The sequence below is a fragment of the Scomber scombrus genome, chromosome 16 (assembly GCF_963691925.1).
Source record: "Scomber scombrus chromosome 16, fScoSco1.1, whole genome shotgun sequence".
NCBI classification, from domain to species: Eukaryota; Metazoa; Chordata; class Actinopteri; order Scombriformes; family Scombridae; genus Scomber; species Scomber scombrus.
The window spans coordinates 9,467,459-9,493,122 of NC_084985.1; the positions used below are offsets into that span (position 1 = coordinate 9,467,459).

General features: G+C 39.1%; 1 protein-coding gene across 1 annotated transcript in view; it reads left to right on the top strand.

Annotated features, from left to right (window-relative positions):
• Positions 1-2,829: 2,829 nt before the first annotated feature.
• Positions 2,830-25,664, top strand: part of LOC133996329 (MAP7 domain-containing protein 1-like) — a 44,024-nt gene continuing 21,189 nt past the window's right edge. Inside the window, exons 1-2 of the mRNA XM_062435880.1 lie at positions 2,830-3,161; positions 22,157-22,372. Of these exons, the coding sequence (XP_062291864.1) occupies positions 3,095-3,161; positions 22,157-22,372 (283 nt within the window). The 5' untranslated portion in view covers positions 2,830-3,094. The remainder of the gene's footprint in view (positions 3,162-22,156; positions 22,373-25,664) is intronic.

Here is a 25,664-nt window from a genome sequence, read left to right on the forward strand (position 1 = left end):
GTGGATTGATGAGCATGGTTTCTGCTTGACAGACTATCTTTATCCGCCATGTACCAAGGAAATACTTCACTATCTTCTTAGTAGGAACCCTAAACAATATTTAAGGATAGTTTTTGAGAATGCTAAACTGCTACTATACAGTGGATCTAAGTTGTGAAATTAGAGTTTCAATGGATACATTTAGAGGTTAGGATGAGAAAAAGTAAATAAATGAAAAGGTGGATCAACCAGAGAGAATTATCCAGATGTCGAGAAGTCTCTAGCATCAGCCGCAGCTCAAGTGTTTTCAATCCTCAAGTCTATAACGTCCTTAGTGTTCACCAAGCTAAGTGAGTCATGCATTTTTTATCAGTCTCTCGTAACTCTTTTATACATTTGGCCCCTCAGCATTAGCACAGTTCAAACATCATGTTATATTATATATCATGCTGCCTGGTTACTCTTAAGAGCCTTAATTTTTTTAATGGTGGATCACTTTATGCATTTTCTGTCATCCTTTACTACAGATCCTGCAGATTGAAGGGGAAAAAATGATGATAACACAGATGACCTCATCTATAATTCATCTGAATTTTTTATCCAAATCACCAAAAAGGCATAGTGGGTGTGATTCTGGTCAGACTATTTATAAAATGCCTCTTTTAAAAAATGAATGAAACTCCTTTCTACCTCTGCAGAGGCCACTTCTGGCTCTTGCATCCTCATCTGTGAGAGGTGAAACAGACCTCAATATTTTGCACAACAATCACGGACACATAAATGTTTTAACATTATCCAAAGTGATCCAATGCTTGCAATATTTTGACATTATTATACAGGCTATTCTTCATCATATTTGCCTAATACAGCAGTGTTAAGTGCACCAGCATACTGGCAGATAACGCCAGTCACTTTTTGTTCAGCTGGAAGATGATTCAAGCATACATTATGCAACACTTTGTGCAAAATATTATATTCCTGCAGTATAACTACTAGGATGTTTTGTCTCTTCATTGGTCTGAAGGCATTTGAAGGTTATTTTGTGATTATTATGTATGTGTATATATGTATCTATTGATATTAACGTGGGAGTTCTGTTTTCCTGTGGTCATTCAGGCATATGAATCCTCCTATAAATACTATTATTTATTTATTTTTCTCAATATATAGTTATCTGTGATGTAAATCATGTCTTTCACCGCTACTAACAGATACTTAAGAGGTAATTATGCTGTAATTACACAGACAGACCTTTCAAAAACGCTGGTATGACTACTCACCTCCTTCTGGGCAGCAGGGCTGGTTACAGCTGCTGGAAATCATCTGATGGGTCAAACCATTCACGGAGTTCAATAAACAGGTCATTTATTTGTCCCGGTACGACATCTACAATCAGTCAACGAGGACAACTGTTAAATAAAATGTGCTGTTTTATATTTTCAGGACGTGTTAGGTAGACTTTAGTTCATGTATTCAATGGAGAAGTGAGTTTATTTCCCTTTTCCAAACAGATGGTACAGTCCGGTTGCCCGGCATGCGGTTTTTTCGCTTTGCTCGGCGGCGTCAAGCTCGCTCCCGAGACGGAGGAAACCACCGGAAATGACGGAAAATTGCCTTCAAAATAAAATGACTAAATATTAGTTTTTTTATTGTAGTATACTACTACTGCTACTACTACTACTACTTGGCTACTACTACTACTACTACTACTACTACTACTACCACTACTACTACTACTACTACTTGGCTACTACTACTACTACTACTACTACTACTACTACTTGGCTACTACTACTACTACTACTACTACTACTACTACCACTACTACTACTACTACTACTTGGCTACTACTACTACTACTACTACTACTACTACTACCACTACTACTACTACTACTACTTGGCTACTACTACTACTACTACTACTACTACTACTACCACTACTACTTGGCTACTACTACCACTACTACTAGGCTACTATTGTTACTACTACTACTACTACTAATAACAAACATATAAAACACAACAATAAAATACACTGTCATGTATGAATAAGGCAGGTTATTCCACAGCTGAGGAGCCCTGGCATTAAACACTTGACGCCCTTTAGCCTTTAAGTGTGAGGTGGTAATTCATTCAATTTAATCTTAACTTTGATATTATGTTTCATATCCTGTGTTTTTAGTGTTGATTGCCATTGTTTATATATTATTATTGCGAAAAATTAGCAAACTCTGGTACAGTACATCAAATTGCAGCATTCATATTTAACAATGTATGTGGTCTCTGACAAAAACAAAACTGTTTGTTCTTTCTGCCACAAAATTGAGGTTGTTGCTTTTATCAATTTATTATTGCCCCTCATTCAGCTCATTTGTTTTTTTGTTTTAATTACCTAAAGTGGCAAAAAAAAATTGTGACAGTGTGTAAAAGTTAATCTCTTGCCTTGGGAAACAACAGTCTCACAATATAGTGACAAAAACATACAAATCTAAACTCAGAGTCCACCTACAAACCTTTTTCGAAGCTTTCAACAACATCTCACAGATAGATAGATGGAGTTTGCTCAGTTGTCACGGAGACAACAAGAGCTGTCTCTACGGCAGCAGATCAAATTTAATCTAATAAGGAGAAAGTGCAAGATGCAACTGAAAGCTCAGAGAAAGCAAAGTGGACACATGTACTCATGAATTTTAGTTTTGTCCCAAATAAATAAATAAATAGAACATATCTTTTTATTTTGAAAATTCAAACAGGATGCGCTTGACGCATGTTCTGCAGCTTGCTCCTGCTCCCTATGGTTGGTGGCACTGGAGTTTTTTTATTCTCACACTGTAGATTTTCCACTAAAGGCACTGTACACCCACAAGATCTGTGCTTTCTAACAAGACATTGACGGCTGTTTATTTTAATTTAACACATTAAACCTTCCCCACACAGTTTTCAGTCGGATTCTTCTTTATATCCACATTATTTTTCTTTACACCTTTTTTCCTCTATTGCCGGTTGGATTTACAAAGGGCGTGTTTGGGCGATCTGTACCGGGAGTTTCATCTCCTGTACTTGGGCGACTCTGAGGAATGACAGCAATTGGAAAAGCACTGCGATCCGCCTGAATGGAAACAATGGATTATAAAGACCTTGGACATAATTTGGAGCAGAAGCTGACTCTAACAGATACAAGTGAGTATACAGCCAGCTTAGAAATGGGTCATGAACAATGTTGCATTAAAATTGAGATGGGAGTAGGGGGGTGGTTTCTGATTATGAAGCAGATTATTTTCCCCATTTCATCCTTTTATTTGTATATAATAATAATAATAATATAGGGTTTGTATGAGTGAGTTGGGAAATGCTTGGAAATGTTTTACATTCAACAGCTGCAGATCAGATTTCTCCACCCATATCTCAAGACAGGATGTTCGTCCATCCTGGCAGCCCTCTTGTAATTCCTCCACAGCTAAGTGAGGGGCTGTCTGCATCTCTAAAACCAGCTGAGGTCCTGGAAATGCTGCACTGAGCCGTGGTCTTCATTATCAAACACGTCAGTGGTGCACAAGGTTAAAAAAAATGGTCCTGGCATACAGCTAACAGACCTGAGACAGGAGCTCTCTGCAAAAAAACAAACATCCACTTTAACTACAATGTAAACAGATTCCTGCAGGAAAAGTGTTCATTCATGTCTTTCTGGTGCAGGGGCCGAGTGTCTTGCTCAAAGACACTTCAGGAGCGCCTGGCTTCACCATCTGCATCTCCAGCTGATGGTTTCAGTTTCAGCCCCTCTTGACGTGGCCCAGATATGGCCTAGTTTCAGTGATTCCCAGTTAGGGGGAGAGAAGCATCATGCAGCACACCTCCATTTCTCCCTCCCCTGACCTATGTGTTTTGGTAGAAGGTGACTTTCTGCTTGGTGGCGTCCCCCCCCCCCCCCCCCTCTCTCCTCCTCTCTGTTTGATGTGGAGAGCATTGGATGGAGGGAGAAATGTCTGCAGCGGCTTTTTTATCACCGCAAAGCCAGGCTTTTCGATGCATGTGTGGGTGTCTTGACATTGGAGGAGGGGGAAGAAGCACAAGCAGTGTAGCGCTGCAACAATTAATCGACAGAAAATTAACTAGTTTGATAACCGATCAATCATTTTCAGCCATTTTTTGAAGAGAAAATCCTAAAATGATCTTGTCCCACTTTCTTAAATGTGAATATTTACTAGAAGACTTTTTAGTCTTATACGATTGTGAACTGTTTTGGACAATTGAGGTTTCACCTTGGGCTTTTGGGAATCAGTGACTGCCATTTTTAAACCATTTTCTGACATTTTGTAGACTAATTAATCCATTTATCAAGAAAATAATAGATGGATCAACAAATCATGAAAATGGTCGTTAGCTGCAACCCTACAGCAGTGTGTTAAAGAGGAGAGAGAGGACTTTAAAAGGTGTTTTGGTGCGACAACATTCAGCTTAATCATTGAATCTTTGTGTTATTTCTTACATTTAGGTGTCATTTTGGTAAATATTGTTAGTGGAAAAGCGAACATTGTCCTCAAATGAATTCGCCCATCAATATGTGACGTAAAATGAAAAACAAAGCATGTTTTGGTTCCAGGCCCTCTACCGAGAGCTGCGGAGTCGAGCAGCATGGAGCATTATCAGGAATGCTAGACACTGAAAAAGGCAGGGGCGTTAGATAAACAGAAACATTCTTTCTCTCTGAGTCCTTTCTGAGAGCTTCTTTCTTGTAATATTAAAAAAAAGAAAAGAGACAAAAGAAAAGTCAGCCAGGGTTTGTTTGTTTGGGTTTTTTTTTACCAGCTGGTGTGGTTGCAGAGCTGTTAGAAAGGGTCATAATCCCATATCAAAGTGATTAATTCAGGTTGGCGGACCTTTGATTTAGTTTTAATGCATGTAGACAATCTAAATCCCTAACACACACACACACACACACACACACACACACACACACACACACAAACATACCCACACACACAAACACACACACACACACACTCAACCCCCCCTGACCTCTTCTCTCCTGTCATCCCCCATACCTCCATGAAACCAGTCAACCACCAGAATTATGCCACTTAATCGGAGTCTGTTTCCTGCCTCTTACTGGTTCAGGGTTGATGCTACAGAGCAGAAAATAACAGAGCTTTCTTTGAGGTAAAACAGCTACCAGTTTCCTTTATTACTTAAAGGATCGGTTCTCAGTTTTCCAAGGCTGTCTTAAAACAACAGTCAGGTGCCCAAACAAACATTGGAGCATGTTTTTTCTTGCCATAATAATTCCTCCTGTTCATACTGGCCATTAGGAGGTCCATTCATAATGCATTTGCAATCTATGTGATGGAGGCCAAAATCCACAGCCATCCAAATGAGTCAAATCACGTTCATCTTTTTCGGTGTTACAGTCATTTTAGTGCCAAAGTCGTCCCTACTATTTGTTACGATACTTTTACCACAGCTCAACGTGGAAACACAAGGAGGGAATTTGATGCTAAAAAGACTGTAAATGTGGCAGATATCCACTTGATATGACTACCTCAGACTGCTGAAGCCTCGTATACACTTCAGAAAAACACATTTAATGGGGGTTATTGTAATAGCCAGTATGAACAGGAGGAATGATTATAGCAAAGAAAATCTCTTTAAGTATTCATTTGGGCACCTGCCTGTTGTTTTTAAGACAAACTTGAAAAATTGTGACTTGAAAGTGCTGGAGTCAAGCCTCTCCAAGACATGACATGTTCAAACACTCTGTTATCGGTTCACAATAGGAGTGGCACTAGCTTCCTTTCGTTAAGACAGTTCAGCTTTTGTGTGATACAGACAACAACACAAAAAAATGACTGTGAATGTTTCCTAAAGGAGTTTAAACTGTGCAAATTACAACCTCTCCCCTAATCTCTTTGGTGATATCTACAGTGCCACCGTACTGTCTTCTGCAGCCTTGTTGCCCTGCAGACACAGTCTCAGTTTTCAGAAAAACCCTCCTCTGTGGGAGTAATCATGAGACGTGGACTCTCTTTGGCCCTGCAAGCTTCCCAGTCATGCTGACGTTATGTTCTTGGCACACGTTCAACATCACAGCCAGCCTGGAAATGTAGATTTTGGCCTAGAAACCCTCCTCCACCGGCTCATTAGTCATCCTCAAGAAATTCAGGGGAATAACCTTGCATCTGGGTTTTCAGCCTGTAAATAAAGTTGATTTACATACTGTTAGGGCTGCAATTAACACTTATTTTCATTATCAATTACTGTGATGATTTAAAAAAAATCAGAAAATAGTGAAAATGCCTGGTATAATTTCCCAGAACCTAATGTGGCATCTTGACCATAAGTCCAAGAATCTATATTGTATATCCATTTAAAATGATATACCGACAGCAGCAAATCCTCACATTTTTAGGAGCCTGAACCAGTGAATTTTTGGCTCATTTTTAGCTTTTCCAAATCCAAAAATACAAGAGCAGAAGTGTAAGAAATGGATTAAACTGAGTTTATCTACTGTAATGTGAGCTGCAGCAGTTAGCGTGTCCAGCTAACTGGCTTACTACCTACAATAGTAACCTGGATTTTTTGGAGTTAGATGTTAAAAAACATCCACTTTGTTGAATGAGGAGTTCTGGGTGCTACTTTATCCGAGCTGCTGTTTACTGGGTTTGAAGAAGTTTACAAAGTAGCAAACCAAGCCAAACTTTTTATCAGACATAGTGTCATGTTAGCTAAGCACATTGGTTAGTTTATACCTGGAAGTCTTAAAATGGTCAAATCAGTCCTTGTTTGAACTTCTGTCTTATGAATATATAAGATAGATGTCACATTATGTTGAAAAGAAATCAAATATAAAACTTACATCTTTTCTAAACATATACGGGATAACTAACTACGCAGCAATATTTCCATGTTTCCTTTATGAATCATAAACTGGCAATGATGCTAACTTTTTTCCGTGGTACATGCAGTTTTAGCCTCAGTCTTTTCATGGTGTCATCATCTTGTAGATATTAAAAAGTGAGCTAAAGACAGGGTTTTTAACCAACTCATGGAGCTAACGTTAGTTTATTTAACTATTAAAACCCATTAGCAACAGTCATTTCAGTCGGCAAAGTTGACTGTCGCTTGCTTAAAATGAGAAACCTGCCTTTTCTGTCTATCTGAAATCAAGGAGCTATTACCTATCACAAATTACGATGAATTTAAAGTGTTAAATCTGTTATCTGAACACTGTAAACAACATGTTGTGTACGAGAAAGGAAATCTCGACAGGCGTAGCAACAGTAACTAAGGGGGTTGGTTAATTCATTTTGACAATAGTTGTGATTAATCTTCTCTTGATCCACTAAGCGATTAATCATCTAATTGTTACAGCTCTACTTACATGTATCTCACAAAGATCACACGCGGGATTTGTCTTAATCCTAATCTAATCTAAATATTTAACACTGTCAGAATAAAAATGAAAAAAACTCCCCACACAACTCAAAATGAGAGAAACCAAAAGACAAAGCTCCTCTCATCTCCTGCAGTCAGACAGGGCTCAAGTTCTCACAGCTCTGCCAACTGTGTCTCATTTGCGGCCCGGGGGCTCGAATGCTTGTACATGCGGGTGGGTGGGAGGAGGGGATTGGGTGTGGAGGGGATCGGCTAGAGCAGAGCGACTCTGGGAAACTGGACGGGGAGTCGGGGTTGAGGCGTGTTATGGTGTGAGGGGAGGATAGAAGAAGAAAGGAGGGGACGGAGCAGAGCCGGGGCACTTTTCTTTCCTTTCCTCTCCTCTCTCCACGCTCCACGTCAGCGAGCCCTGTGACCAGATGCTATAAATCACAGCCATGACGCCAACCACTCGCACAGGAAAAGAGAGGAAACGCTCCATTCTTCTGCTGCATATGCAGAAGAAGCAGAGGGACGCATCTTCCTGAGAGCTTATGCGCAGATTAGTCATGTTTCCCTTCGTATCCGGCATTCAAAAAAAGGGAGAATTCATGAATGTGACATTGATATTATTAATCCTGTTTGCAGCTTAATCCTGTTTGGAAATGGTGTGATTCAGAGTTTAGTCATGAAAAAGACCCGTCACATTACATTTTATAGATTAGAGCTTTTGTCGCAAAAACCTACTCTTCTCTACACATCTGTGCCTATTTTTGTGCTAATGTGGGTCGTAAGAGAAATTACAGGCAGACAAAGTGATAATCCTCTCTGATTCAACAATATGTGCACATTTTGCCCCGTACTTCCCAAATCTGAGCATTGGTAGGTACTCTTGTTAAGACTACTGTATAGATGCCTATGCTTGAAAACTACTAATCTGTACCCTTGTCTCTTCTTCTTTTTATTCCTCTTTTTATTCCTTTTTATTCTGCTGCTGCCACTGCCAGAAAAAAACAAGATACAGCATTTCATTATTGTGCACAAAGCTGAAAAGGTTTATAATTGTAATAGTAAAATCCTCCATGACTCAGCACATTTCCAGGTCTACATTCATATTCTGGGGCTCTACTAGAATATCTTTGAATTATTTAGAGGTTTCAAACTCCTTATTTATCTTATACTGTCCCTTTATGCAGCTCCTCAGTTCAGCCTCTGTCTGAAACAGGCCGTTCTAGCTCCTGTCTCTTTAAGGCCCGTCCTCCCGATGAGCCTACTCTGTTCTGATTGGCCAGCTCCCTCAAGTGTCGCTTCTTTTCTCACTCTTTACTCGATATAGACAGTTCTTAAATATATCTGTAAATGTTTGAGCCCGAAGGTTACAGAACAGACGGCCATTTGGGGGCATGTGCGTGAACAATCTGACATCATCAAGAGGAGGAAGTAGAGGGTTACGGGGTGAGCAAGAGATAATAATGTGTGGTTTTGAACTTTACTTGGGATATCATCGCCAAGACTAGAGACTTTGTCCCATTTCTGTTGAAGAGTTAGACTGCAAGACATAAAAAAAACATCTAAAAATGATTCAGACGATCAGTTTTACATACGGTATTGTTTGGTTTATTGGACAGATGTTAGACAAAATGTTGTTCAGTCACATTTCTACATAAAAGAGAATGAGAAAATGAGAATACATTTTCATTAAATAAGCAGTTACAATGTGTCCAAAGAGATATATAGACAGGGGAAACGTATGAATAAATATTGTTGCTGCAGCTTATGAATGCTGTATGCTGAATGAATACTGTAGGTTTCACTTTGTAATCTGTTGTATTATGAAATAGTTTGTCTTGCTATACTTTATTCTTTCATGATGTCACCTTTTTGTACATCAGTCATTCCCCATTTCTTGAAAAATGTTTGACTTATGGTGACTGATAAGGCTGGATTTCATTTGAAATGTGTGGATACTTGTTATTTGTATAGTCATTTTAGTACCAATAATGCAATCCTTTATTTCTTTGCAGTACTTTGAGGGATATACAGTTTAAACATATTTTGAACAAGATCCCTTTTCTACAATTAAGGGAAAAAAAAAAAAAAGTTCCCAAATGTTTAATGCTATCAAACCCAAGGGACACTAAATAACTTCCATCATTTTAATTTTAAACCAGAAAGTATTTGATCAATGAATGAGCTTTCACTTCAGTTTTCCATACTCTATGGACACATTTATTAAATTTCCTGCCCTACAGTAGCTGCTGGGAACGATTACATGAATGTATCCTCTCAGATCTGATCTGTGCTGCTCTGCACTTGAATGTATCTTAAATATTCAAAAACCAAAGAGTCGCTTTGATGTTAGACAGAGCCTGCAGTATTGATCATGTCCTCAGGCACCTTCAAGTTCTTCTGTTTTCATTCTGCAGCTAGCACGATTTTTACTACCAAGGGCACTAGGCTATCTATTAAAATTTAATGAATCAATACTAGCGTGTCTGAATTCATCTTTAGAGTTAAATACCTGCTTTTTTTGCTGTGCTTGCTACTACAGAAACCTCATGAGCTCAAACTTCTTCCTTAAGTATGTCGTGTTTTATTGTAGAAAAACAAACCAGAAGTAAATGTCAGCCACACACACATGTATTTACCTTGAAGCTGTGGATAAAGATTATATAACAGTGAGATATTCTCTCTTTTTTTTTGGAGGTATTTTAGCTTCACAGATGCTCAGCTGTATCTGTTTGGTTCCTGTCGTTCTCGTCCCCGGCCTTGCGAAATGTACTGGATGTTTTTGTTGACGCGTGCTCTCCATCCTCAGGGGAATCACCCACAGATGCACCCCCTCCAAACCTCCTCCCGTCATCTCCTGCTTTGAAGTGCATGTATGTGTGCAGAGATAACAACCCCGATGTAGCTACATTTGGCGTTCATGCCCACTTAAACTGGCTGCGGCTCTCTCACAATCACACACGTGTCACTCACTACATAACATCTCTATCGCAGGATGCACAGGCTCTAATATTAGAGCGCAGATGATGACTGATGCTTACGGACTGAAAGCTAATTCCATCTAGGAGACATGACAACAAAACTGATAAATAATAAACATTTTTTTCAAACACCAGCAGTCGTCTTGACTTAAAACAGATCTGACAGCAGTTCCCAAACATGTTGTAAAGAGAAAATCTTCACTTTAGAATGTGCGAGGCGTGTTAGATGTTTTCTTTCTACCCTTTCAATCGTCTCATTTCTGCTTTCCCAATGACGACAGAGGAGCAGCATCAAACTGGTTGAACTGCAGCTTCTCCTGCTGCACCAGTCAATTGATTACCTCTGCAGTCTCCTACACTCAGGCCACACTGCCTCCTCCTTTACCCAGCTCGCACACTCCTGTTTGTGCCATTTAATTCTCCAAAAGGACCCTTGAAAATCTCTCCTCCAGCATGAAAGATGAATAGGAGACTGCAGCAAAATGCCAGTACGTTTTAGCCACAGCTTGTCAGGTTTTCCTCAGGTCTAAAGGGCTTTACACAGAGTCTTGGTTGCTAGATTTTAGTGTGTGTGTTATGATCAACACTGCAGTAAATCACATAGAGGTTGTCTGACCTCGGTGAAACATCGTTACTGTCCTCTGGCATGTTGTTTTTGTTCCCACAAAATGATTTTGATGTTTCTGAAGAAACAAACAAAACACTACAGAGTCGGTGCTGTAGTATCCCTCGTCCTGGGGATTTAACTGAATAGAGGTTTTGAATTCAGTGCTTTAAGTCATTTCTACAATGAAAGAATGGATTTATTCAGTGTGTGTCGAATGTTTTGTGTTTGCTTCATAAATTAGAAGAGTCAAGCTGTTGATGCAGGCTACAAAAAGTGCATTAAAGACAAAAAAGAAAAATCCCCAAACAGAAAGACTTAGAGCAATATTCAGTGAAATAATCAGGATTTTTTTAAGCAAAAATACCAAACAGCTGGTTTCAGCTTCTCAAATGTGATGATTTAATGATTTTCTTTGTCATAGAAACTGATTTTCTTTGAGTTTTGGACTGTTGGTCGGACAAAAACAGACATTTGAATCACATCAACTCCTGGAAATCATGATAAGTATGATTAATTGAGAAAAATAATTAGTTGGCTGTAGGTAAAAATTGTACCTCAACTTTCAGTGTCACCATTTTTAGGCTTGTTTTTTAAAAAGTTTTCTCCAAGTTGCATCTTCTTACACTCTCCAGATATGTCAATTTTTACATTAAGAAGATTTTTCACTAATTGGCGCTGTGTCAGGGATCTCCTATATCCAAGTTCCTCATAATAAACTTGCTATTAAAGGTACAGTATTATAATTGCAGCAGCAACCAACAATTTGGTCTATAATATATCATAAAATAACGAGAAACGCCCATCACAACTTTTCAGGGCTCATGTTTTGTCCAACCAGTTGTGCAGAACCACAAAATATTCAGCTCACAATGATAGAAGACCAAGAAAACCAGTAATTGAACATTTTGGAAGCAGAAACTGGTGATTTATTTTGACATTTTTCTTTAAAAAATTTTGTATTAAACATTAATAGTTTATCAAAATAGTTAAGTTACTTCCTGATTCATTGATTCAGCTCAAATTTAACTTAATATCAATCCCTTCTCAATGCATTTTCTTAAGTAAAATGACAGATAATGAACTATACAGCTCATGCAAACTTGTAATGAAGTCAGAATTTCAGCTCTAATGAAGATTGAGCACAGTATTGACTTATTGAAGTCTTTCTTTTTAATGACCTGCTGTGACCAGACTGAACATGATGACTCCCCTTGCAGTGAAAACCTGAAACCAGACCTCAGCTGACCTTAAACTTAGGCCTTCATCAAATCTCAAAGTCCTGCCAGGTCAACATTAGTCAGCAAGACAGAGTTATGTCCTACTTTATGAGTCCAAAACAAGAGTGTGATGGGGCAGCTGTGGACTAGATACTCCTGTGTTGACTCGTGTTCAATTTTCCATCATAAATAGACTCAAACTAAGACTTCATTTCTACTGAATATTCTTACATAGAAGTAAATAGCCTGGAACTTCATTAAATTAAGAGTGTGGTTTCTTTGTAGTGGTCAGTGTCTGAAGGAGGTCGGTGGTCCAGGGTTAAATGGAGATAAATAAGTGATAAGCTGCAGCCTCTCTTGTTTCACTTATTGTCTTTATCCCCTTTACACCTTGCATTAAAATGTGTTTATGGTGATCAAATTGCAATTAGATAGTGCTTGACCACGTGGAAGTACAGGTGTAACTGTACCCAAGACGCATCAAAGATGGTTTGCGATCCAATCGACCAAACCATCCCTGGAGGGGGTCAGGGTTGCACAAATGTACAATGCAGCCATTAGCCAGTTAGTGAGCTAAGCTACTGGCAAGAAAGCTTTGGATATTTGTAGATGACGTCAAGTCGAGACCAAGTGTTAGTTTCTTCCCCCGCTTTGAAAAGCAAGCAAAAGTCCATCCAATAGTGCAGCTTCATGTTTTTTTTTCTTCTTTTGGACCTGTGCAAACAAGAGATGGATGTGATGTTTGGCTGTTTGAGTTGGACAGAGCGATCAGATCTCTTGAGACACATATTATTACCAGGTGCAAATGTAGTTTAATCAGGTCAAATCATATTTAGATACAATTGGGGTACGAGATGCATATGTAAGGTGTAAATTGACTCTTCATATTGTTTCTGTGATTCTTATTCCTTCTTTTATTGAGACCAAAAATGTATTATCCCCTTTTTTTAATGGCGTTTAAAAGGCCTGCATATTTTAAATTTCAAGGTACCAATATAAATATATGGACATGTTTTTTCTATAAAATCCTTTATTTTATTTAACATGTTCAATATTATCTCAAAAACTTTGCCTTAAACCTGCTAAGAATAGTGGATTCGTCAATCATTAATGATCGTTTGATAATCATTTAAGTGTAATATTTGTATTTGCTAGTTCAAGGCTCTCAAATATGACCATTTTCTTCCTTTTCTTGGTCTTGCATTACTGTAAATGTTATATTTTGGGGTTTTGGACTGTTGGTTGAACAGAATAAGACACGTAAGTACGTCACCTTGCATTAATTGATCAAAGGATTAATTGATAATAAAAGTAATAATTAGTTGCAGCCCTAACTGCTTTCTATTTGCAAGTTAACAGATGAAAACACCAAATTGTATCCTCGAACCTGCATATTGGAGTCCATGTGGCGCTACTGTACAGTTATTGCTGAGCTCATTGTCTTCTTTCTGTGTGTCTTCAACCTAAAGAGAAACAAATGTTGAGTCTTGTTCTTATTTAACATCATGTGCTTATCTTGTGGTCGCTACGTTGTGACGATGACCTAATGATGAGGTCATGGCTGAGGAAGTGAAAACTCCCTGACTACGGAGCAGTCACAACAGACCACGCCTGAGCTATTTTCTCTCTGGTCTCGCAGAAAAGCTTTTTTTTCAGCAGACGCCATTTAAAAACGATCCAAAAGTCTTTCCTTTTTTCTTTTTTTTTTACTCGCTGGATCACCTCTGACCTTATTTTTAGTATCAACCTTGAGCTGCTGAATAGAGAAGAGGGAAAAAGTGAATAATGGATGATCCGTGTATGATTCATGCCTGGCTGTGTGTTATGTCTTTGTGACTGGGTAACCCACTTCTTTGTGGTTAAGAGCATCTGGAGATCCCTCTTTTTTGTGGAGGAGTAACATCCTGTTGCTTTCTCCCTCACAGTTCTGACTGAGTATTTGAGCTCTTACATTACAGCTGTGCTTTGTTAATACTTTTAATATCCAGCTGTGTTTTTCGCTGTATTCAAGGGATTGGCTGTGATTACAAGGAAATCTTTCAAACCACGTTTTACCATCAGAGACAAGTATCTTCTCTGCTGATCAGTCACATTTCTGGTTGTTTGGAGCCAGAAAATGAGTCATCTGGCTTTTTTATTAAAGGGTCAATTCACTAAAATCAAACAAAAAACACATTTTCTTACTTACCTCAAGTGGCCATGCACAGAGTTTTGGGAATTTTGAGATATCTTTCTCCGAAATTTCTGCACCAAGAGGGACAAGCTCAAATTTTGCTTCACTCCATTGATTACCACTACAGCGGTGTGGATGGATGATGTACTTTGATTATTTCGTATTCTATGATTCAGTATGTGTGATGATTGTATAGTTTACATACATCAAACTTGATGACCTGCCCAAGTTTATTAGATCCATGTCACACATGCTCACAATAAACGTATAAGATTGCTGAAATAAAACAGTGTGTAGGTGCTATTAGCTCTGTTTTTACTAAATGTCTGGCTCTTTATTAGCTTCTAAATGCAGGCAGTGTTCAGTGGGATTTTAAAGGCCAACAATGACACTACAAGAGTGCTGAAAGTGAAGCAAAACAGTAAAGTTGCAGCCACACAGCTAAAAAATGAGCTGATTTCAGTATAAAGGAAGCTGAGGGGAGCTGCAAAGTTACTGATAACTCTCTGTGGGTTCATCACTATGAATGATGCCTCTTGATTATTGTCATTTGATACATTATTATTATGAAAAATATAAATTATAGCCACTTTAAAGATAATTATGTGTTTCCAGAAACCTTTCTCTGGCTTCATTTCAGACTTTTTCAGTTTTTATGTTTGAAAAGTGTGTGTGGAATAATAATTGTCACATTTTGGCTGAACAGGCCCTTTAGTAGCATAATGATGCAATTCTCCATATTAAATAATTTGTCTTCCAGCCAGACTTGTACAGTGAATGATTCAAAGAGAAAACAGCAGCATTATCCACAACAGCTGACTTGGCATTGAGAGTGAGTGGCCTGTAATCGAAGGTTTCTCTTGTCTTTCATCATTTCTCCCCATGTGATTAGTAGCTGTGCAGGTTGTTTTTGTTGCCCGTTGCTGCGACTTGGAGCTCATTACAAACACAGCTGTTGGTCTGGTGACCTCTCACAGCATAACAGGAGAATCTGAGGGGATTCAAAGGTTCATTTGCTTGTGAGGACTGAAGTTTCTCTGCAAGCAGTGTTGCTGACATTTAGTTTGTGGTCTTTTTTTGCATCACGCTTGGTTGATTTTGGGCTCAGTAACCTTTTTTTCTTCTCTTTCTATTGTTGCTTGTCATGAGATGGAGAAGGAAAAGTGTATTTACAGTTGGGTTTTTTTGTCGTTGTTAGAAAGACATGTGCTAATTGGTGTAAAACGTTAATGTTTCTTTCACATGTCACACACTCAAGTCTCCTGACACCCAAACTGGAGGCGTGTTTTGGCTGTTTTTGCTCTCAGGAATGTCCTTCCTCTGCTTTTTCCCTGGGGCGTGGATATTTGTTGCCCAAGAGCATTTCCTTTCTTTTTTATCCATACAGGAAGAGGTTGTGGAGGCATTCATCAGGGGGGCATGTGCTCTTTGACAGGGTGTAAGCAGTCAAACATGTCCTGTAGAGTGTTATGAAATGTCAGGTTTTTTTTTTTTTGCTGTATAACAAATTCCTTGAGTCACGTAATCTGAATTTATGTGGAATTGAGTGACGTTTCTTCCTTGTCGCAACAGTATTTAATCTCTTATTTTTTTATATGATTTTGATCCTTTGATTCTCTGGCACATGCAGACCCTTTCCAGAGACACATTTGTTGTATAAACACGTGCAGAGGGAGATGTGGATGCCAGGGATTCCTGAGGTTGGCCTGACCCAGATCCAGCATGTCGCCCATGCGTCACAAACCCACACACACATATGTGTTCACATAGTGTCGCTCTCGTGCATTTAACTCCAAACAAAAGAATCTGACCTGCTTCACACAGCGTGGAGCTCTGCACCCCTCCAGCTTTTTAAAAGGACTAATTAAAGGGCTGGTTCGTCTTTGAATTTTTATGATTTACTATCAGTCAAACTTACAGATGGCTTTTTAATAGTGCATTCAAAAATTACAGTCTACCTGTGCTGACTATTCTCTCACTTAACTGTTTGATCTATAAAACATCAGAAAACAGTGAAAATGTCCATGACAGCATCACAGAGAACATTTTGTCTGACAAACAAGCACCAACATATTAAATGTAATATCATTTAAGACAAACGAAAAATCTGACAACCTAGAATAATCAAATGTTTTTTAAAAAAATGACTTTTTATCACTTATTAAAATAGTTGGTGATTGATTATCTTTCAGTAGACTAATTGATTAATTTCAGCTCAAGACTTTCATCGTCTTGTCCTTTGATGCAGTTTGCACGCTTGTTTTCATTAACAAGTGACAGCATCTGTCCCACAGTGCCTGTAATCCTGCCGTCGTGCTCCTCGCCCACAGAGAATGAATGGAAGGCAGCAGCCCTTATTGGCTTAGTGAGTGTAAATGTACAGTAACTACTCATCAGGCATAATCCATCTCTGAGCCCTCGGAGTGCAGAGTCGCCACCCTGAAATAAAAAATACAGCCCACAGTTAGATGTATCTGCATTTCTGGGATCATTTGCTTATCGTTTTCAAAGATAGTTAAAACAAACCTGCTATACCTTTGCTACTTCACTATTTTTGTCACTTTCTTTCAAAAAGTATTATTTTCATTCATTCATTTATTGATTAATCTGCATTATACATTCTTGATTAATCAATTGGTCATTCTTTTTCATAAAATGTCAGAATATAGTCCTATATAAACTACATATAACATAGAAAATACCCTTAATGATTCCCACAGTCCCAGTAAATGTCTTCATATTGTTTTTTCCCACCAAAAACACTCATAAAATCACAAAATCCTCACATTTGAGAAGCTGGAATCAGCAAATATTTGGCATTTTTGCTTAGAAATATGACTCTTGAAATAGTTGCAAATTAGTTTTCGACTTGTTGTTGCAGATTCAAACTTGTTCGTAGGAACATTTGGAGAAGGAATTCTGGGAAATGATGTGCATGTGACTGAACTACAAATAAAAACATCAACAATCCCTCAGCTGTCAGAGAGAAAACAGTGCAACAGCGTTTATGAGGATTAACAGATTTTCCCTGTAACACAAACCCAGTGGTCCAGCATTGGTGACGTTAATCTGTGTTTGATATTTAATGTGTCTAAGTTTGGCTCCCACGTTGGCCGGTGACCAATTTTCATTTTGGATGTCCTTCCGTGTTTTAATTTATTATTGGTAAAACAGTTTTTATACCAGACGGATTTGGAGTTTACCAGCCAGAGTCGCCCACACACAAAAACTAAGTGAAGTTTCCTGCGCTGCCAGTGCATTAAATCTACTGCACCACATGCTGCCATTTGCTTCCTTTGGAGATCTGCCTGCGGACGCTGTGCCGTCCCAAGGTGCCTCGACAGAAGCCAGCCCCTTTTATGGCCGACATTCTCAGTATGGTGCTTATCGCTATTTATAAACGCGGAGTCTGTCAGGGTTAGGGTTAGTGGCACAGAAACCTGAGATGACAGTGGAGGGGCGAGAGGCCGAGGGGGAGGAGAGGAGAGGAGAGAAGCGACGGGTGAACTTCATGCTGAATTTGTGTTTCTGTGTTAAACTAACGGAGTCTGTCACACGAAGGGCTGATCACATGTGATGAGATGCACTTGTTGACTTTGACATGTTTCCCTGCAGGACTGTATGGATTTTACTGTTGTTGCAGGGTCACCATTGATAACATGTCAGGATGCATATTTAAATTCAGATATCGTCACATATTATATAAGCACTAGTGGTTCATAAAGTGGGAGTAACTGGGACATTTTGCTATTAAATTTCACCTAAACATGACTCTTAAATGAAGCATAATTGTTGGTATAAGACTAACAAATGTGATTGACAGATGTGAGCAAAAACAAAGATTTTTATTATAGCTTTAAAACATCTGCATGTCAGATGTTTAGTAATCTTTCTTTTCACATTGTTTACTCATGATTTGTTTCTATTCTCCTTCATCCACCAATTAAAGTGACACTATGCAGGTTTTACTGTTTACAAGATGCTAAATGCTAATATATGCTGTACACATACATAGGTTAACAGTACGTATGTACAATGTAGATTTATATAATTGCAGATATCACTTTCACCATTACGCAACTACTTTTGTGTCAAGTTTGAATTTCTCCCTACGGGGATCAATAAAGTTACCTACGCTACCTAGCATGAGTTTGAGAAATGTGGCTAATCCACCACAAGCGACTGGTCATGCTGAACCAAGTGAAGCTCTGAAGTGTATTAAATTAAGCAGGGGAGCGTTTTATTGCTCATGATTTTAATTTGATTTGTGAGAAGGAGAATATGAATTAGCATCAGCTTTATTGGTGTTGATATGCTTACACATACAAGGGCTAATTGCTTTCAATGTGCAAAAACAAAGTTCAGGAAGATGCACGAGGACATGAAGCCATAACAAAGCTGAACACCGATAAGTAAACATAAACATGTGACTATTATAGTGCAAGCAAGTCGGTCGAAAAATAGATACACATATATATATATATAGAAACCACAATTGGATGGCGACAGACAGTGTCTATATAGTTACTGTAAATTGTAAACAAGGATAAAAGTAGTGCAGAGTTGTGGCTGAGTGCAATGAGTACAGAAATAAGTATTGAATGGGTAATGTAATAAACTATATTAGCTATATACAGAAGGTAAAATGTGGCTCTTTGTTTGCATTCACTCAGCTCCTATCATCCCCCATCTATTGCAGTACTGTTCAAATGTAAGAAAACACACAACAACCACACCCATGCTGCGCTTACAGTAATAACTACTTACACTCGACTCTGCGGCCTAAGTCTTATGAAGGATGTCATCTTGGGCTGCAGCCGGCCTTTGTTCTGTGCAGCCACAGTGGCACCTGTTGGTTTTTTACATGCACCATTTACATCCATGACATATTAAGTGATGACCCACCGCACAAAAAAACATTAGTTATGAGATTTTTTATAAACAATTGTGAGCAAAAAGGAGGAACATATGACCTGAAAAGAGTCTTGCAGCCCTGCAATCATCATATTAGGCAGAAATAGTTTGATACTACAGTATATAAGAGAGGAAAATGGAACGTTTTTTCAGGCTTTCTAGTATTTCTGTTCCCTGCTTGACTGATGGACACTTTCTTATTTAATTTTAGGTTGCTGAAATGTTAAAATAATGTACTTTTTTGCCCTGATAAAGTCAACAAACGGCCTGCTTCACCTCTTACCACACCTAAGAAAGTATTTGGAGTGTGTTATTGTTTCTTCTTCCTGTGTGCAGTATTTATAAGCCATGTTGTTTTCCAGTTTCAGCCCAAATCTCTTACTTAATTATCTGGTTTTGTGTCATGTTTTTTGTGGTTGCAGTCTTTTTTTAATCAGGATTTGACCTTCTGCAGCACTTTAATTATAATAACTTGCGTTTGACTTGATTTTACAGTGTATTTTGAAGTCTAGGAATTGCAGTGATCTTAGTCTTTGCAACTCTTCCTTTTTCAGACTCACTGTGCCTCTTGCAGCCATATAAGGCTGGTAAACTGATCAAATTCACAAAGTCAGCCGCACTTGTTGAACGAGTAATCTTCTCAAGAAAGGAGGAGCGCCGCAATCCTCTTTTTGCCAAATCCTAATCCTTTTTTCAGCATCAGGTAGTAGCGGTGCCATCCTGTTTGAACATGATCCTGCATCTTTTTTCTTACAGTTCACCTCTTAACACATGGGGCCCTAATTCACATCCTATTATTCCTCCATTAGTATTCTATAGTGCAGCCTGTGCATTAAGCTCCGTGTTGAAGTACAGTGTGGGTAGCTGGACAGACGCCCAGTGTTAATCTGTAATTTATGTGGTTCGGGGAGCGTTTGGACGGACCTGTGGAGAGCGTCACGCTCCATCTGCCCATTGTTGGCAGACTTGAGTGTAGAGCTGGCCTTCAGCCTCCAGACTCTCACCTTCCTACCACTATCTCTGAGCTCCTGTCTCATTATTTCTCCCACTCTGTGCCGAGCTGCTTCTCTCTTTATCTCTGCTCCTTTTTTTGTCTTTTTAAATCCTACACCCCCTTTTTTCCTCCTCTGTCATTACAAAAACAGCCCACTGCACAGTTTTTTCCACTCTGTCATTGTCCTCAAGCTTTCCTTTCTCGATAAATCTCTTTTCTCTCTCTTCACATGTCCTTGTAGAAGTGCACAAATTGTTCCCACTCCTCCTTCCTGCTCCTTCTCACTGCATGCCCCCCCCCCATCGCCCCCCCCAATACGTCACTGCAGCCCTGTGCAGTTTGTCACAGACTTCTCCAGTGCTGCAGCCAGAGGAGGAAGAAGGGAGGAACTCAGACAAGTGACAGTATCAGCAGGCCAGCTGAGTGTGAAAAGTCAGAATGTGATTAAAACAGGATGTTTTTTGTGGCTTTTTGTGACCTCTTTGTCACCCTTTATAAAGGTTAGAGTTCAGGAAGTCTGGCTTCCTGACCGGATATGTGTGGATCCATGAATGGTGCTCATGTTAGGAAGTTTTTATCTAAAATTGTGGAGTTTCAAATGCAAGGCTGCAACTATTGATTATTTTTATTATTAATTAAGATTGTAGATTAGTTAGCTTTGTCAGGGTAAAATGTATCCATTGACGACACTTGAGTGTTCTGTATTGGGTTTACGGACAACACATTTATATCAAAGCATAGTCATAAGATCAGCTACTGTAGGTCTCATGACGTGCTCATATTACATGTGATGCATGTTCAAGATAGGAACCATTCACATGTTCATGATGTAAACAAATACATCATCAGACGACTCGAGACGGTCGTATGACTTTAGAGTTGGTCAACAAACTACTGACATGCATTGAGAACTGAACATTATATCCATTGTTACCTTAAACAACAGGCCTTGGGCTGATGTGAGACATCTTTTCCTACTAAAATCTAAAGCCCTTCTCATATTAGATGGTTGAAAGCTGTCCCATTTAATTTAGAACTAGAAATAAGAGGAACATATGATTGTGACTAATAGTAAATTGTTGTAGCCTGATGGGAAAAGAGGGTTAGGTCTCAGAGCCAGAAGTATTATGTGTACTATATTATACTGTGTGTGTATGTTTCGATACTTTCTTTTGTACATTACTTGGAAAATTCATAACAGAACAGTTGAAAAAAATAAATTATTTAAGGTATTTTTTTAACATTTGTGAGCATTTTCGTTCCACTCAGTGAAGTTGAAGCAAAGTATGGATCAGTCTCTGTGGCTCTCCGGGAATAATTAAGGCAATCTAGCATTAATTATCCCCATGATAATCACTATGTAAGCACATCTTCTTTTTAGGAACATAAGTTAAAATAGACAAACACAACACTCTGCAGTGTTTTCTTCTTGAATGCGTCTTCGCCTCTCTATCCTTTTATTTTTACTGCGGCTTCTTAAAAGCAAACTCAGATTTATTCCCACGCTCAGTGTCTCACCTGCTGCTGGTGTGTTTAACGACGCTGACGGGACTGAAACCTTCAGAGACGTGCGGGGGGAGGTGTAGCGCCTTGCTACGGATAGAGTGAAGTGTGTGAAAGAGATGTTAATGATTTCTAATGAGGCTGGAGAGTGTTGTGTTAATTAAACCACCGAAGGCTTTGTAGGTTTATAGTGAAGGTGTGTCAGCAAGGGGGAAAAGCTTTTATTGAAAGCGTCACTACACTGATGGTAACTGACACAACAGCAAGATGTCGTAGTGTAAAAAAGCATCAGTGACAACTCCCGGAAAACAATGTTCAGATTATATCAGAATGATTTCATAATAAAACAACATCTTAACAGGATTATCATGTTATTAGTTAATTAATCCATTTGTCTTTCTTTCCTCAGCTCTGCCCTTGCAGACGGAGACTCAGTCCATCCCGAATGGGGACAAATCTTTTGGGAAAGACCTCCTGAGTCCAGATGACTCAGCCTTCACAGACCTCTCTCCCAAAACAGACTCCTACCCCAAAACAGAAACCCCCACCGAGACAGATGTCTCCATCAAGACAGACGCCAGGCCATCCACCCCGGGCTCCAACAGCAGCCCTCAGCCCAAGAAAGGTACATTTATGAGAGATGGATAATATCTGATATGTAATTATAAACACTAGAATCAATTCTGCTTTAGTAGGAAAGGATCAAAATAGTTTATTTACAGCCTAACTTTAAACCACGCAGTGAAACGTCATACCCAAGTTACATCAATTCTGTGCTTTATTAATGATTTTTTGTGCTTTTTTTGGACATTAACACTCATATTTGTCATTGTTGAACATCTCATTCCCAGACAGTGGGCGTTAATCTGCCTCTATAACAGCCTCTGGTTTTGGTTGGAAAGATTTTCTCCTTTTCAACAAGCACATCAGTGATCTCAGACACTGATGTTGAGTGATATAAAGTCTGGCTTGCAGTCAGTGTTCAAATTCATCCCTAAGGTGTTGGACGGGGTTGAGGTCAGAGCTCTGAGCAGGGCAGTGAAGTTCTTCCGCACCAAACTGGGAAAAACATTTCTTTATGGATTTCTCTTTGTGCTTGGGGGCTTAGAGTCGTGAGGTGTGAGGGGCCGTCGGTTCCCAAAGTGTTTTTTCTCCATTCTGTATTCCCTTTTCAATTCTTTCTTTAAACGGCATCCTCCATGTTACTTAACATATTAACCCAGCACACTCTTGAGTAATGTAATAATCCTTTAGGTTCATGTTGTAGCTTTGACTTTTTTTTTATCAAACAACCAGATATTTTCTAACGCAGGCTATTTATCAGTGTATAAATGCTACTGAAGACCCAAGCCGAGTTCCTGTCTCCTGGTTGCCACGTCCTGATCAAAGTGAAGGGTGTTATCTCCAAAGTTAGCAACAATAGGTTAGCCTAACCTAACCAGTTCACTTAAGGTGGACTTACTTAAGGTGTACCAGCTTTTCTCATGTAGTGACAATCTCAGCCACTCCTAAACGGAGAGCGAAATGTGTGGCTGCTGAGAAATAGAAAATAATAGAAAGCCTTAATTGTCATTGTATAGTCAATAAAAGGAAATTAGGAGTGATACTATTAAAACGCAGTGTAACATAGTCTCACACACAACACAAGCCCTAAAATAATAAATCAAAGTATATAAAAGGTATAGAGCAATAATGAAAAATGTATTTTGCACTGGAGTAATATGAAATATTGCACATAAATATGTGATTAGATGTGATTATTGCACAGTATGAAATTCACAAGAATGACATGAGAAAGTTTTCATATTGCATTCATATTGAGTCCCTCCCCTGTTTCTCATTATTGTGACGGTAGCTGGCAGGAGCATTTTGACGAATCACCCAGATGTATTCATCACTTTTGCACATTAGCACAGATGCTCTGATTAAATGTGTCTGTGCATGTAAACACCAGAACGTATTAGATCACATCACATATAAACAGTTGACCTGAAAACTTAAATCTGAGTGATTTCAGTCAGAATGAAAAAAAAAAAAGCGTGCATGTAACCGCAGCTAATGACAGGTCAGATTCTTTACGATGTGGTTAATGCTACAAATTGTTTAAAGTTTTTTTCCAGCTGTTGGAAATTGGCAGGAGAAGAGGTTGGAGCAATTTCGCTCTTATTTCTATATAAAACTGGTCTCGTCTTTACCCCCCCCCCCCCCCCCCCCCCCAGCTGTTTAGTATTTTACATTATTGGATGTTTAATTTTCAGCTGAAGTGTAAAATGTTGAATAAGCATTTTTTTCCTTCTGCTGCTGCTGGCTGTGTGGCGCTTTGGGCTCATTTATTTTGAGATCAAACCTTGTTCTTGTTTACCGTTCAACTACTTCTGTATGAATCACCACAATCCAGCATGTGTGAAAAAATGTTAAACCACTTTTAAACACATGAAGAGAGATGCTGTTCATTAATGGGGATATTTTTCTTCCACCTCTTCTTGCCTTCTTTGACCTTGCCTCAAAGACAAAGCCTGCATAGCACACATGTAAAACTTGATAGGATTCATGCCTGATTTTCACATACTTTCCCCCCTGATGGAAGTTTCAGTGAACATTGAGTCATTCCCACCAGACAGATGGAGGTGGCCGAAAGCCAAATTGTCATTAGCTGTGGGGAGACAGGGTGTATAGTGTGGAGGAGGACTGATGGAAGGGTGTTGGGGGAGGGACTGGTGCATTATGTGACGTCTCAGTGGGACGAGACCTCCAGGCCCATTAGATTTATTTCTTTCTGCATTTCATATTGTCTGCATATCAGCCAGAGTAAAGCCGTGTAGGATACTCTCTCATAGTGGGGAGGGAGGGAGTGAAGTCAGGTTGCCATGGAGATGGGGCTGCGGGGCCCTCTGTGATTGGTTGAGAATACACGGCATACATATTACATAGCATGAAGACGAACCACAAAAAGAGACAGGCTCAGCAGGCACCCCAGGGGTGCCGGTTTTCAACAGTCCGACAGCTCTTCAGCCGTGGCTTTTCACAGCCAGTTTTAAGGCTGGAAGATGTTTGAAAGAGCCACGCAAATCCTTGTGTCATGCCACTGCCTCTCTCACAGTTTGTCAGGATTCATGCTGATTATCTCTGCAGATGAAAACAGCTGAAAAGCAGACGTACATCACAGTTACAGCGTGTTGAACATTAACAGTGTAGGAAGAGATGGAGCTGCATTGACCTTGATACTGAATCAGTGAATAAATCCTGAAGATCTGAATTAAACTTCCTCTGGTATTTAACATAAGTACTTCAGCTGTGTCTGTTTTACACAACCGTAACAAGCCAAGACTCAATTCGGACAAATAACAAGAAAATGAGAGGCATGATTTTCTCAATTATGCAGATATTTTTGGGTTTTGTTTACCCAGGTTTTGAGATTTTGTCTCTGACATTTTTGCCTCCACCCAGATACAATGAAGATGATTGCAGTTTTGTTTGTGACGGTTGAGGAATTGAAGAAGTGTATAATGTCCAACTCACTTTTCAAAATCTTGTGTTTTTAATCCCTCAAACATTTACCTTTTCAGTTTAATTTACTCATAAAACTTTATCTAAACAGTCTACTTAGTGTCCAGCTGCTAAAAATCCAGATGAGAGAATAGAATTAATCTTTATGAGCAGCAGTGAGTGTTTGTGAACTTTCTTTGCATCTCACCACTCAGGCTACATAGAGGCAACTACTCTTTCCTCTGATTGCTGGTTTTTGTAGCTGCAGCCTGAGACGAGGAGTACAGGCACTAATCATTTCATCTATATTACTATTTATAGTCAATATTCTCCTAAAGAAGATGCTAGAACTGAACATCAATCAAAGACAAGACAGTAAAGGGCTGCTTGTAGTAAATATGCTGGACATTATTTGTCTATCATTAATATGA